The sequence below is a fragment of the Giraffa tippelskirchi genome, chromosome 1, assembly GCF_054371585.1.
Source record: "Giraffa tippelskirchi isolate mGirTip1 chromosome 1, T2T-mGirTip1v1.2.pri, whole genome shotgun sequence".
NCBI classification, from domain to species: Eukaryota; Metazoa; Chordata; class Mammalia; order Artiodactyla; family Giraffidae; genus Giraffa; species Giraffa tippelskirchi.
In genome coordinates this window covers 12967434-12983465 of record NC_137275.1, presented here as the reverse complement: position 1 = coordinate 12983465, position 16032 = coordinate 12967434, and the positions used below count along the sequence as shown (strand labels likewise).

The 16032-nt window shown below is 42.8% G+C and overlaps 1 protein-coding gene across 6 annotated transcripts in view; it reads right to left on the bottom strand.

Annotated features, from left to right (window-relative positions):
- Window positions 1-16032, bottom strand: part of STK32B (serine/threonine kinase 32B) — a 375768-nt gene that overhangs the window by 133295 nt on the left and 226441 nt on the right. For all 6 annotated transcript variants that reach the window (XM_081489937.1, XM_081489845.1, XM_081489748.1 and 3 more), the window contains one exon: window positions 13771-13944. In XM_081489937.1, the coding sequence (XP_081346063.1) occupies window positions 13771-13944 (174 nt within the window). The remainder of the gene's footprint in view (window positions 1-13770; window positions 13945-16032) is intronic.

Below are 16032 nucleotides of genomic sequence, written 5' to 3'. Positions count from 1 at the left end.
AATTATCAATAGTTAAGACAGTTTCTCTTTCTATAATTCAGGAGGCACAAGCCTAAGGGAGTGACTCTATTTACCAAAAAGAAAATTAAATCATAAACACACAAGCATTCCAAAGTGAGAACACAGATGCTAGCCCCATCAGTTCAAACAACCCAAGCTGAAAATGAGTGTTGACCCACAAGATAATGAGTAACTAATCTGGAAATGCCAAGGGCTTCGGGGCAGAAGAGGTGAATATTGCCACATAAAAGAGTTCTATTTGCATGTACATGTGAAAGCAAAAGGTGTCACTTTTTGGTGACAGTCACATGGTTTTTTCCTTCATGAAAGCCTGGATAATAGATACTGTGTGTAAATATGATAAAGAAACTGACAGCCACCTACTATCAGTATAGAGACAGTAAGAGTTTGGTGACTTGAAGTGTCCACTTACTGTTTGCTCTCAGGCAAGTTATTTCCTCCCCATGAGACTCTGGTCACACCTGTAAAATGGGGCTGATAATGGGCCCCATCTCTGTTGCCTGGGGTTGGGATTAGGTGAGGTCATACCTGCAAAGCACTTAAAATAGAGCCTGGCACAAGCAACATGCTCAGCAAATTTCTACCTACATCATGGGTATAGCATCTTACAAAGTGATTCCTGTTTTGTTACCTTCCAATCACAAGTTCCAAATATGGGGAGAATGCACTGCATTTAAATTCTTTTTTTTTCTTTTAGATTTATTTATCTATTTTTTTACTTTACAATATTGTACTGGTTTTGCCATACACTGACATGAATCCACCATGGGTGTACATGTGTTCCCCTTCCAGAACCCCCCTCCCACCTCCCTTCCCATCCCATCCCTCTGGGTCATGCCAGTGCACCAGCCCCGAGCACCCTGTATCATGCATCGAACCTGGGCTGGCACTTCGTTTCACATAGGATAATTTACATGCCTCAGTGCCATTCTCCCATAGCATCCTGCCCTCGCCCTCTCCCATAGAGTCCAAAAGACTATTCTATACATCTGTGTCTCTTTTGCTGTCTCGCATACAAGGTTATCTTTACCGATTTACTAAATCCCATATATATGCGTTAGTATACTGTATTGGTGTTTTTCTTTCTGGCTTACTTTACTCTGTATAATAGGCTCCAGTTTCATCCACCTCATTAGAACTGATTCGAATGTATTCTTTTTAATGGCTGAGTAATATTCCATTGTGTATATGTACCACAGCTTCCTTATCCATTCATCTGATGATGGACATCTAGGTTGCTTCCATGTCCTGGCTATTATAAACAGTGCTGCGATGAACACTGGGGTACACGTGTCTCTTTCAAGTCTGGTTTCCTCAGTGTGTGTGCCTGGTAGTGGGATTGCTGGGTCATATGGCAGTTCTATGTCCAGTTTTTTGAGGAATCTCCACACCGTTCTCCATCGTGGCTGTACTAGTTTGCATTCCCACCAACAGTGTAAGAGGGTTCCCTTTTCTCCACACCCTCTCCAGCATTTATTGTTTGTAGACTTTTGTATAGCAGCCATTCTGACTGGCGTGAAATGGTACCTCATTGTTGTTTTGATTTGCATTTCTCTGATAATGAGTGATGTTGAGCATCTTTTCATGTGTTTGTTAGCCATCTGTATGTCTTCTTTGGAGAAATGTCTGTTTAGTTCTTTGGCCCACTTTTTGATTGAGTCGTTTATTTTTCTGGAATTGAGCTGCAGGAGTTGCTCGTATATTTTTGAGATTAATTCTTTGTCCGTTGCTTCATTTGCTGTTATTTTCTCCCATTCTGAAGGCTGCCTTTCCACCTTGCTTATAGTTTCCTTTGTTGTGCAGAAGCTTTTAATTTTAATTAGGTCCCATTTGTTTATTTTTGCTTTTATTTCCAATATTCTGGGAGGTGGGTCATATAGGATCCTGCTGTGGTTTATGTCAGAGAGTGTTTTGCCTATGTTTTCCTCTAGGAGTTTTGTGTGGCTCCTGCAATGCAGGAGACCTAGGTTTGATCCCTGGGTCAGAAAGATTCTCTGGAGGAGGAAATAGCAATCCACTCCAGTATTCTTGCCTAGAGAATCCTATGGACAGAGGAGCCTGGTGGGCTAAAGCCCATGGGGTTGCAAAGAGCCAAACACAACTGAGTGACTAACACTTTCACATTCAGTTCCAAGCCCGGCCCTAGTGAGTAATCTCCTTCTTAAACTACTCCCACCCAAAGACACACAATGACAAAAATCTCCTCTGTGTGTGTGCGTGTGTGTACGTGCACATGCTTCATTTACTTTTTATGTGTTAATATTTAAAAATTAAATTGTCCACATGATGTCCACATGATGACTTCAAAAAGAAAGCCTGAAAAGCATATACTTTAAAAAAATGAAAATCTTCAAGATAATAAGATAATTATTTTTCAATTACACATTTTTGAATCGTTTGAACTTTGCAACATGAACACATATTATCTGTTAAAAATAAAATCTTGACTAAACCCTATCCACCATACCAAAAAAACAAAAACAAAATTTACTCCTTTCTTTTCTCAGTGTATTCAATAATGTAACAAAAAATTGTAATAGGGAAGAACCTTTGTATTCTACTACAAGTTATTCACTAAAGGGATAGTTTCTATAAACCTAAAGTATAAATAATGGCCCATCTCTGGGAACCTTGTCTCCCAGGTAATGGGCATCAAGCTAAAATATCTTTGTGTAGCTCACAGGAAATATCCTGGGCAGGGCCACTTGTGAATAACTGCAGGAAGGAAGAAATTAATTCATCCTCTCTGGGGTCTTTAGAGACTATGCCAAAGCCTTTGACTGTGTGGATCATAACAAACTGGAGAATTCTTCAAGAGACGGAAATATCTGCCTCCTGAGAAATCTGTATGCAGGTCAAGAAGCAACAATTAGAACCAGACATGGAACAACAGACTGGTTCCAAATGGGGAAAGGAGTACGGCAAGGCTGTATATCGTCACCCTATGAACAAAGCTAGTGGAGGTGATGGAATTCCAGTTGAGCTATTGCAAATCCTGAAAGATGATGCTGTGAAAGTGCTGCACTCAATATGCCAGCAAATCTGGAAAACTCAGCAGTGGCCATAGGACTGGAAAAGGTCAGTTTTCATTCCAATCCCAAAGAAAGGCAATGCCAAAGAATGCTCAAACTACCGCACAATTGCACTCATCTCACATGCTAGTAAAGTAATGCTCCAAATTCTCCAAGCCAGGCTTCAGCAATACGTGAACCGTGAACTTCCAGATGTTCAAGCTGGTTTTAGAAAAGGCAGAGGAACCAGAGATCAAATTGCCAACATCCGCTGGATCATCGAAAAAGCAAGAGAGTTCCAGAAAAACATCTATTTCTGCTTTATTGACTATGCCAAGGCCTTTGACTGTGTGGATCACAATAAACTGTGGAAAATTCTGAAAGAGATGGGAATACCAGACCATCTGACCTGTCTCTTGAGAAACCTGTATGCAGGTCAGGAAGCAACAGCTAGAACTGGACATGGAACAACAGACTGGTTCCAAATAGGAAAAGGAGTACGTCAAGGCTGTATATTGTCACCCTGCGTATTTAACTTATATGCAGAGTATATCATGAGAAATGCTGGGCTGGAAGCAACACACGCTGGGATCAAGATTGCCAGGAGAAATATCAATAACCTCAGACATGCAGATGACACCACCCTTATGGCAGAAAGTGAAGAAGAACTAAAGAGCCTCTTGATGAAAGTGAAAGAGGAGAGTGAAAGAGTTGGCTTAAAGCTCAACGTTCAGAAAACTAAGATCATGGCATCTGGTCCCATCACTTCATGGCAAATAGATGGGGAAACAGTGGAAACAGTGTCAGACTTTATTTTTGGGGGCTCCAAAATCACTGCTGATGGTGATTACAGCCATGAAATTAAAATACGCTTACTCCTTGGAAGGAAGGTTATGGCCAAACTAGATAGCATATTTAAAAGCAGAGACATTACTTTGCCAACAAAAGTCGGTCTGGTCAAGGCTATGGTTTTCTAGTGGTCATGTATGGATGTGAGAGTTGGACGGTGAAGAAAGCTGAGCGCCGCAGAATTGATGCTTTTGAACTGTGGTGTTGGAGAAGACTCTTGAGAGTCCCTTGGACTGCAAGGAGATCCAATCAATCCATCCTAAAGAAGATCAATCCTGGGTGTTCATTGGAAGGACTGATGTCGAAGCTGAAACTCCAATACTTTGGCCACCTCATGCGAAGAGTTGACTCATTGGAAAAGACCCTAATGCTGGGTAGGATTGGGGGCAGGAGGAGAAGGGGACGACAGAGGATGAGATGGTTGGATGGCATCACCGACTCGATAGACATGGGTTTGGATAGACTCCGGGAGTTGGTGATGGACAGAGAGGCCTGGCGTGCTGCAATTCATGGGGTCACAAAGAGTCGGACATGACTGAGCGACTGAACTGAACTGAACTTATTTAACTTATATACAGAGTACACCATGAGAAATGCTGGGCTGAATGAAGCATAAGCTGGAATCAAGATTGCCAGGAGAAATATCAATAACCTCAGATATGCAGATGACACCACCCTAATGGCAGAAAGCAAAGAAGAACTAAAGAGCCTCTTGATGAATGTGAAAGAGGAGAGTGAAAAAGTTGGCTTAAAACTCAACCTTCAGAAAACTTAGATCATGGCAGCTGGTCCCATCACTTTATGGCAAACAGATGGGGAAAAAATGGAAACAGTGACAAACTTTATTTTTTTGGGCTCCCAAATCACTGCAGATGGTGACTGGAGCCATGAAATTAAAAAATGCTTGCTTCTTGGAAGAAAAGCTATGATCAACCTCGATAGCATATTATAAAGTAGAGACATTACTTGCCAACAAAGGTCCATCTAGTCAAAGCTATGGTTTTTCCAGTAGTCACGTATGGATGTGAGAGTTGGACTATAAAGAAAGCTGAGTTCTGAAGAAATGATGCTTTTGAACTGTGGTGTTGTAGAAGACTCTTGAGAGTCGCTTGGACTTCAAGGAGACCCAACCAGTCCATCCTAAAGGAAATCAGTCCTGAATATTCATTGGAAGGACTGATGCTGAAGCTGAAACTCCAATTCTTTGGCCACGTGATGTGAAGAACTGACTCATTGGAAAAGACCCTGATGCTGGGAACAATTGAAGGCAGGAAGAGAAAGGGACAACAGAGGATGAGATGGTTGGATGGCATCACCTACTCGATGGACATGAGTTTGAGTAAGCTCCAGAAGTTGGTGATGGACAGGGAATCCTGGTGTGCTGCAGTCCATGGGGTCGCAAAGAGGTGGACACGACTGAGCAACTTAACTGGACTGAACTCTGGAGGCTAACCAGAATCAGAAATGTTTAACTTCATTCCCTCCTCTTTTAGTACAAAAGAAGCCTGAATTCTAACTCAAACAAGACAGTTCTTTGGGACAGGAGTCTTCCATCTTGTGTGTGTCTTCCATCTTTATTTGCTCACTTTCCAAATAAAGTCACTATTTCTTGCCCCAACATCTTGTCTCTTGATTTAAAGACCTGTCATGCAGTGAGTAGTTGGGAGCAGGACATGGGAACCCACTCCATTATTCTTGCTAGAAAATCTCATGGACAGAGGGGGCCTGGCAGGCTCCAGTCCATGGGATCACAAGAGTCAGACATGGCTGAGTGATTGAGCTGCATGCTCACATGTGGTAAGCAGTATGAGCTTGGACTTGATAACAAAATGATAAGGTATAAAACAGCATTTGTATCCTTATCTTTTAGACAATTTGTAGAAATGAGAAGTGATTTTGGAAAATTTTGCTCTTCTCAAAAATAATGCTAGTTTAAAGAAAATTGCTTGCTGGTGTTTCAGAATTAAACTATTATCCTTCCTAAAGGTAAAAATGGAGGAAAAAGGGTTTCTGACAATGATTATAAAAAAAAAACCTCAAATAAAATTTATAATTTGCTTTAATGATAGAAGGGGCTTCACAAATGTTTGACTCATTAAGCAGATACTTTCTCAAGGCTGAATACTTTCCATCAACAACTCCAAGGCAAAGATGTAGATACTTTTCATACATCTACGAGATTCCTGCCTTGGAAAGGAAGCTTGTGAATCTGATGATATGAAGGATCATGAGATTACAAACCTTTGAGACTGTGAGTTCATTTGCATGTGATGCAGATTCGGGGCTGGAAGCAAAATAAAATGTACTATATAAATAATCAGACTTCATTGAGATATTTTTCCCAAGGGAGTGAAAGATATTGTCCTAGGGCTTTCAGTCATTTTCAGACCACAGTTTGACAGAAGTAACCTCACTGGTGAAAATTTTTCTCCAAAAGAAGCTCGAAAATATTTCCCTAAAGCCACTTCAATAAGCATTTAAGTCTCTGCTCTGTTCTAAACAGTGAACAAGCTTGCTGTTTACCAGCTCATATTTGGATTGGATTGGATCTAAAATTACAAGATAGAGCAAAGAATTACTGGTGCCCTGAGCCTCACCTGAGCCATGAGCTCTCTTCAGATCAGTTCATTTTCCCCAAATTGATAGATGTAATACAACAGCACCTGCCATTGATCAAGGAGACTCCAAGAAGCCTTTATTGTTCATATCCTTCATTTTTGTGATGAAAGGTAGTTGTGTATCAAAAGAATTATAACTATATTTTGCAGTGAAACTTCAGGAAATTTTTAACATCAAACATGAGATTTCAAAGGAATTTCATGTTTGTGGCAAGCTACTTTTGGAAACTTTTGAGAGGCTGACTCTTCAAATATCAAGGGATATTTGGGCAGAAAAATTATAGGAAGCTGTGCAAGAAATAGGTAGTGACCCACTGCATTTAAACTTGTGTTTCCAAGTAATTTCAAGTAAGGCATGTCTTTCCTCTCTTGAGTATTTCTTCATTGATTCAATATATAGTTATGGAGCACTTACTCTATGCCAGACAGTAAGTCAAGAGTGACTTACAGGCTAGGGGCGTCAGTCACCACTAGAAGCCTTCCTTGTTTCATGGCCACTGCTAGAATACAGCCTTCCTTGGGGGGGTTGATGAGATCCATCTGTGCATGTTGTTATTTTCAGATGTGGAAGCACCCTCCCTCATGTAAGTGCTCTATCAACAGTTCAATGCATTTTGAAAGATAAGAAAGTTAGGACAGAGCATGCTCATCCGTGTGAAGTCCACGGTAGAGCTGAGATCAGACAGTCTTGGTTTGAAACCTGGCTTATGATCTGCCAGTTGTGTGTCAGGGTGCAAATTATCCAATCACCATGACAAATGGGGATAATCATAGTATCTTGCCCACTGGACTGACCCGAGAATTAAATGAGATGATATTTATATGTTTATTAATATACGCACGTGCATATATATATGCACATGCTAAGTTGCTTCAGTAGTATGTGACTCTTTGTGACCCCATGGACTATAGCCCGTAAGGCTCCCCTGTCCATGGGATTCTCCAGGCAAGAACACTGGAGTGGGTTGCCATGCCCTCCTCCAGGGGATCTTCCCAACCCAGGGACCAAATCCATGTCTCTTACATCTCCTGTATTGGCAGGAGGGTTCTTTACCACTAACGCCACCTGGGAAGCCCATATGTATACACACACATATGTGAACACACGCATACACATGTTTATATGTATGCATATATTCATATGTCTAGTTTAAAGTAGTGTCGACACACAAGAGTTTAATAAGCTTGATTCACTGGCGCTATTGTTACTCATCTGATTTTGTATGACCTGGCCCTTCTGGGTACCTAGTGACCAGCTCTGGCTGAAGAGCCCTCCGGGGAGGGGCTTTCAGTGAAGGTTATTCTCGATTAACAGTTGAACTAGGTCATTCCCAAGCTTCAACCCATCAATGATTAACATCAGTGGCGGGGGGGTGGGGGTTTGTCTCAGAACATGCCCCCTACCGAGCTGACCAGTGCAGGCTTTACCCACCCAAACTTTCACTAGGAGCCCATCTGCCTAGTGTCTCCTGCATTCTTCCTCTCCAAACGAATGGTTATTTGTCCTACAAACCACAGATGGACGTCCCAGAGGAAGCCTTGCCAGTCTCCTCTGTGCTCCCCGCCCTGCTCCCCACCTCAGTCTGGGCTGGGTGCCCTCTTCAGAGCTCCCTTCTGCCACTATGTGGTGTCCTGTCCTGGGTGCTCCCCCTGGGCTGTAGTAATCTGGCCCCTAGGGGAGTTGCCTCCTCCATCTGGGGCGTATGCTCCCCGGTGCAGGCAAAGGGTCCCATCAGTCATTTTCCTCCCAAGGTTGGCACGCTTCTTAGCCCAGAGTGCTTTGGAAGATTGAAGGGCCAACTCAGTTGCTCTAAAAAGTAATCGCCAGTCCAGGATCAATGCATGATACAGGGTGCTCCGGGCTGGTGCACCAGGATGACCCAGAGGGATGGGATGGGGAGGGAGGTGGAAGGGGGGTTCTGGAAGGGGAAAACATGTACACCCATGGTGGATTCATGTCAATGTATGGCAAAACAAATACAATATTGTAAAGTTAAAAAATAGATAAATAAACTAATTTAAAACAATGATTTAGTTTGATCTCACAGTGGTATTTCGCTGCTTCAGGGCTTTCAAACTCACTGGGTTATACTCTGAAATATCTTTTATTTTTTAAAAAAATTATTTATTTTTTATTGAAGGATAATTGCTTTACAGAATTTTGCTGTTTTCTGTCAAACCTCAACATGAATCAGCCATAGGTATACATAGATCCCTTTTATATTCTACAAATCCTCAACATCAGCCTCAAAGGATGGAGGTTTGTCACCACTGAGAATAAATGAACACCTGGCTTCAAAGTCAACTCCTCAGATGAAAGGAAGAGGAAGGAGGCACTTAAGGCCCCACTCCACCCTCTCCCAGGCACAGTTAAATCCTTTATGAACTTTTTCTCATGGAATTTGCATCACAGCCCAGCAAAGTAGATGTCATCAGGCCCATGTTGCAGATTAGGAAAGGGAGGTCCGAAAAGGTAAGTCACATGTCCAAGTCCACCAAGATAGAAGATAAGAAGTTACTGGCAATTCAACTCAGGCTTGCATTTCTGGAATGAGTCTACCACTTGCAAGTGTGGCTACTTGGGAAGAAGCAACATTCATCAGTCTGTATAAAATATGGCACTGAAAACGTCTTGTACATACACAGTGGGGGACTTATAAGATCAGCTGTTGAATGAATAAGAAACACTGCACAACACTGTCCTATACCCCTATGCACGGTGAATACAGACACACATCGTTTCAAGTCTGTACACACATAGACAGTGAAAAAGAGATTCGTCGAACCATATGGGAGAGGGAGAAAACCTGACTCACATCTCTGCCAAGTCTGTAAGTTTACAAATGGTAAGGTAATTCCATTTACTTAGAGGATTTTTTAAAACAATTTCCCTATAATGTTGGATAGCTCTTTTTCTCCAAGGTAGATTTAGAACCTGAGGACAGGTGACCCCACAGAAAGCAACTTTAAAATATTTGTTGAAATATAATGAAATGGTTCCAACAACCATGCTCTCTCTCTTTTTTTTTTTTTTACTTTGTGTGTGTGTGTGTGTGTGTGTGTGTGTGTGTGACATGCGGACCATTTTTAAGGTCTTTGTTGAATTTGTCACAATATTGCTTTTGCTTTATGCTTTTGGGTTTTTGGCTTCGAGGCATGCGGAATCTTAGCTCCCTAACCGGGGACAGAACCTGCGCCTCTTGCGTTGAAAGGTGGAGTGCCATGGAAGTCCCCCAGCCACCACGCTCTTACATGACAGTTTCATTGTTGCCTGGTCTGTCTGCTCTAGGACGCTGGCCTCTGTCTCACCCAGGTCCGCAAAGACTCAGTCCGGGGGGGGATGGAGGCGAACAGATCATCTATTGCTATTCTATTGCACATCTACTGCACACTAGCAGAGCACTGACTGTGAAAATCGGTGAATGACACTTGTACAGGAGATTGGTAAAGAGCTCACTCCTTTCCGTGCCTTCAACGCAGCCCAGCCAGCCCACAGAGTCTTCTCTGGTACCGGATGACCTTCCTTAACAAATAGAGCACAGGGCTTACAAGCAGAGATTCTAGAACCAGAATTCCTGTGGGCAAAAGCTAGTCTTTGACTGTGTGAATGAACAATGGGCCTCAGTAAACAGGCCGCATTTCATTGAACACTCCCTTTACTCCTACATGGCTAGGGCTGCTGGGGCTATTACTACTACTACTGTTACCATGGAGACTACTACAGCCTCGTCTTCCCCCTTCCTCTTTCTAAATACTTCTTCTCTTCCTCCTTCTTCCTTTACATTTGGTCATGTTTGCTACTATTTGTGTCAAAATTATACATGCGAACAATTCCAAGAATCAAACTGTACTGAAAGTTTTGTTACAATTTTTAGCAACAATTCATATCACTTTCTCTCTCACTTCTCCCTCTCCATCCATTCATCTGTCTCAGGCTATAATTTTGGTATTTAGCTCCTTATCTCGAAATGCATAGGACTCATTGACTTTTCAGGTTCCAGCTCTATCTACTGTCCTCCCACTATGGATGAAAGAGTGTGTAGCAGTCTTTTTCCTTTATGTGTCACCAAGAGACACACTCATCTCCCCACTCCCTCACTTCCCCAGTGGGGTATTATTATATTTTTCTAGTTAGGTAAATTTTCAGGGTTTAGGGGATTAGCATGCTACACAGAGATGCTTCATGTGGTAAACTGTATGATATCCAATGTCCTAGCTAACACTTTGATTCCTCGGAGTTAAAAATTATCTTCTGTTTATTGCTGAGGTTTTTTTCTCCTGACCTCATTTATTCAACTTCAGATTCTTAACCAACTAAATAAATCCCTCAAGGCAGCCAGATATCTTAACCATTTCTATCAGCTCACTCTTCCTGAAGAAGACTCTCCCAGGGCCTTTTGATCTGACTCCAATCAGAACTAGTCATGGTCTATACCTTAGGCACAGCTGACATCCATGACCCTCCCATCATCGTGAAGATTTCTTATGCCTCTTTCTCTCCTTTGCTGGAGCTCCAGCTTTCCATATTCCATTTCTTCCTCCTTGATTTAGCCCTTCATTTTAGTAGAGTCCATGTCATTTTCTAACTACTTGAGATAAAATATACGAGAGATATATTTTTTGAGACCTTGAACTTGTAAAAACGTACATTTCAGATTTGATTCATTAGCCCGTTTCCTCCGCCTTCTAGTGATAGATAATCCCGAAGGATCCTGATTCCTCAGCCTTTATATCCTGTTCTTCTGTGCAGACTTATTGGCTCTGAAGTTTGTTTGGATTTATGTCTGTTTCTAGTCATTACACTGTAGCCTTGGTGGACCCTTCAATCTGGAAACTCATATATTTCAGGTCTGAGAGACTTTATTTCGTTGATAATTTCCTCCTCCTATGAAGTGAAGTGAAAGTCGCTCAGTTGTGTCTGACACTTTGTGACCTCATAGACTATAGAGCTCATGGAATTCTCCAGGCCAGAATACTGGAGTGGGTCGCCTTTCCCTTCTCCAGGGGATCTTCCCAACCCAGGAATCAAACCCAGGTCTCCCGCATTGCAGGCAGATTCTTTACCAGCTGAGCCACAAAGGAATGTTTTCTCATTTTTCTTCACCCTCCTCCATCTCTCCCTATTTTCTTTCTTTCTCTCTGTCTCTCTCTCTCTCCCTTTCTTCTTTCTCTGCCTGATATTGAACTTACTGTACTGGCCCTCTAATTCTCTTATATTTTCTTTTTCCTTCTTATTCTACTGCATCAGGAATATCCTTAACTTCGTCTTCCAACACGTCTTTTGAATATTTCATTTCTACTTTCATGTTTTTAATTTATGAGAACTCTGATCTGAAGTTTGTTCTTTGAATTTTAAGTAAACATAGCATTTATTTTACAATTGCAAAAATCTGTTCTTTCCTCTGAAAATACCTAGCATGATTCTTTTGATAGTTCTTTCTCCTGGCCGAGTCTCTGTTTATTCCAAGCTTTTTTTCTTTTTCCCATTTGATTACATGGCTCTCACTATTCATGTTAGATTTCTCTGGATGTCTGACAATCTTTAGTCATCACTAAACTAGTTGGGAGCTTACAGAGAATGAGCAGGTCTCACTGACTATGAACTACACTCCAACAGAACTGGGGAACTTCTGATGTCATAATCGCCTTCCTCTTGGCTCAGCCACATCCCCAATGAAATCATTTTAGTGTCCAGCCTGGAAGCTGAAGTCTTGAGCCTAGCTGGAAGTGGGGTGGGTGTGTTATTTCAGCACCTGGTATGGACGCGTCTAGTTAGTTGTGCTATCTTCAATGCTGTATCCCAAATCAAGAGGCTTAATGTTCTTCAGTTCAGACACTCTCTGTTTTACTCTCTTAGCGAATAAGCCTTCAGTCTTCTGCTTGGAAGAGGAAGGGACAGACATCAGTTATTCAGGATGAGCAAGCAGATTGGGGCTTTTTAAAACGTCTCAAAAGGCTTTCAAACCCTGCACCCCATCTTAGCCTCTCTTTTATCCCTTCTTCCTCCTTCCATCACTGTTGATGACTGTTCATTCCTGAGCCTTTGAAGAGATTCTTTAGCACCTATCAGTTCATGGTTATTTCCAGGCACAACTCAAAATTCAGTTTCTGGTGTCATAAGCCACTTACCACGAAACATCTTCTTTCCAATTTCCCCTGTGTTTTGCTATAGTCTCCTTTTTAGTTTTCTCCATCCTTGTGAATTTACCATTTTTTAAATATACTTCATTTCCATTTTATGGAGATTTTAGAAGCAAGAAAATGTAAGTGTGTATGTGTGTGTATGTGTGTGTGTGAGCGCGCGCTTAATCTACCATCTTTACCCTGAAGTTCAAGTCCTTGTTTTTCCCAAGTCTTCCCAAATTGTACAAGTTAGAAGAAGACCCTAGGCACAGTGCAAGACTATGGGTGCACAGATCTGCAGCCACTCACGCCCCCTCCTCTGTGGTCAGACAGAAGACTTCATTAAGGATCCCACTGCTGGACTTCCCCAGTGGCTCTATGGTAAAAATCCACCTGCCAACACAGGAGATGCAGGAGACGCAGGTTTGATCCCTGGATTGAGAAGATCCCCTGGAGAAGGAGATCTTCTACCAGGACCAGTGTTCTTGCCTGGAAAATCTTATGGACAGAACAGCCTGGTGGGCTACAGTCCACAGGATCACAAAAGACTCAGACACGACTTAGAGACCAAACAACAAGGGTCCCGTTGCTTTCTGAAGCCTCTTGCTGGCCTCCTGCCTCTTCAGTCAAACTTACCTTACTCATCTGTGCTGTGCACAGGCAGCAAAAAGTCAAGGTCCTGAGGAAGCAGTGGAAACTCAGGGCTTATCTCCAGAGCCCAAAGCCAGCACCGAAGCTTTGCAAGAGAAAGAAATCCTCCACGATGCACAGCATTGATTCAAAGTATGGAAAGGAAGAGAGTAGAATCCCTCATGTTCCCAACTCATGCCACACTTTCTAACCTGAGCTTGAACACTCCAGGCTCCCAAAGACATACCAGAATGGAAAAGCAAAGGGCAGCCACGTCTCTAAGCAGTGGATACCAAGAGAGGAGGGCACACGGGCAGTGGCGGTGTTCCACCTCAATGCAGGTGACAACGGAGTAGGCTGTCTGCAGAGAAGGTATGAGCAATAATGATGAGGCTCTGCTTTTTATGATCTCCATGTACTGCCACGTCTAAAAGATGTCAGTGAGAAAATACTCTCCACGGCTGCAGACTCCTCCCATTACACCCTACTCCCTGGTATCCCTCTGGGGTTGGTGTTACCTGTGGATGATGTGGTATCGCTGCAGATACTCCAGGGCCAGGGCCAGCTCGCAGATGTAGAGCTTCACATCCCCTTCTGTGAAATGTACATTCTGCTGCAGGTGATAACGCAGGTCCCCTCCCAGCAGCAGGTCCACCACCATGAACATGTCCTCCTCGTCCTGGAAGGAGTACCTAGGAGCACCAAGGAGCAGAGAAAGTTAGGGATGGTGATGTCTCCCATGCCCTCAAGATCAATGCCCCCATTTTAAAGAAGGGCAAGCTGAGGCTCAGAGAGAGGCACTGATGCTAAGTCACAGTGCCCTATGGTGGAGTACCTCTGGCCTTGGCCTGACAAATGGCACTTGAACCAATGCTGGACTCTAATGCATTACTTCATTTTTAGTGCATGCTTTAATTAGATGTTGGCTGAGCACCGAAGAATTGATGCTTTTGAATTGTGATTTTGAAGAAGACTCTTGAGAGTCTCTTGGACTGCAAAGAGATCAAACAAGTCAATCGTAAAGGAAATCAATCCTGAATATTCATTGGAAGGACTGATGCTGAAGCTGAAATTCCAATACTTTGGCCACCTGATGTGAAGAGCTGGCTCATTGGAAAAGACCCTGATGCTGGGTAAGATTGAAGGCAGGAGGAGAAGGGGATGACAGAGGATGAGATGGTTGGATGGCATCACCGACTCAATGGACACGAGCTTGAGCAAGCTCTGGGAGATAGTGAAGGACAGGGAAGGCTGGTGTGCTGCAGTCCATGGGGCGCAAAGAGTCGGACATGACCGAGTGACTGAACAACAATAAAGGACTTCATTAACTGGTCTCCAAAGCTGCAGTCTCCTCTCCACTCCATTCCCCTGTCCTCCCCACATGTGCCCCTCCCCACGAGGAGCTTTTTTCTGCAGCCCTAGAAGGCAGTGATGCTCTGGCAAGACACATCCAAGCTTTAAGGGAACTGGAAATTTCTACTTGCATTGCTTCTTGGAACCCAGCTGGTGCCCAAGCTCTATGGAGAGACCACGAGAAGGAAAACCAAGGCGCTCCACTCGACAGCTTCAGCTAAGCACCCAGTGCCAGCCATCACCAATCAGCAGCCTTGGGAGTGACCCTTCGGGAATTTGGATATTTTGCTATAGCCCCAGCTGACATCACATGGGGCAGAAGAACCACCCCGATGAGCCCAGTCAACTCATCGAACGTGAGATAATTAAATGTATTTTGAGCACTATGTTTTGAGGTGTATTTTTTCCCCAAAGCAGTAAGAAATGGACTTAGGCCTTTTATGGATCGAAGAGACAACAGATAAACTCTAAGAATGGTGTCAAACAATTGTAAACTAGAATCACATCATAAAATGTTGTCACAATCCACGTGGAACCATGGACTGTAATAAGGGCATTGCAGAATGATAGGATCCTGGACGCTGAGATCTGTGTCTCAGATCCTTGAATGTTATATCCTGGGCCAGTCAGGCTATCCATCTCGTCGGACAGAAGAGGGAAGAAGGGCCTCAGCGAGCCAGTGTTAGGGTGAAAACAAGGACCCAGACCCCTCAGTCTTGCCCCACTCACAATTACCCACTGCTGGGATGCTGCGGCAGTTGCATACTGCTGTGTTTCCCTGACCTGGGTGTACAGACATGGGGAGGGAACCTGATTCAGTCATAGAAGAGGTGACAGACCCTGTGCTTATGGGCTGGAGAGTTCCAGAACTGGAAGGAAACTTAAATGCCATCTAGTCCCAAATGACAGAGATTGGGAGCCAGAGAGAGAGAGAAGAAATGGCTGGTCTAGGATCTAAATGTCTGGTCTTCTTTTTATCTTTTTATGCTTGTCAATAAAATTTTATAATTTTCTATTAAAAGCCTGGCATGTATGCATTTTTATTATGATATTTTTATTATCGTCATTGTTATTATCACACTTCATTACTGTTTTTTAAATTTATTCTTAATTGGAGGATAATTGTTTTACAATATTGTGTTGTTTTCTGCCATACATCAGCATGAATCAGCCACGGGTATACATATGAACCCTCCCTATTGTTATGATATTTTAAAGTAGATTTTATTTGCAAAGATAGTCTTTTAAAGTAAGATGTATTCACAGGTCATTGCTAGGGGCAGATGCACTCTGGAATTGCTTATGTTTGTCTTGAATCTAGCAGCTTGGCTGACCTCTTAGTTATAATACCTTTCTAACAATTTTTCCACTTGTGAAAGTGTTAGTCGCTCAGTCATGTCCTACTCTTTGCAACCCCATGGACGGGA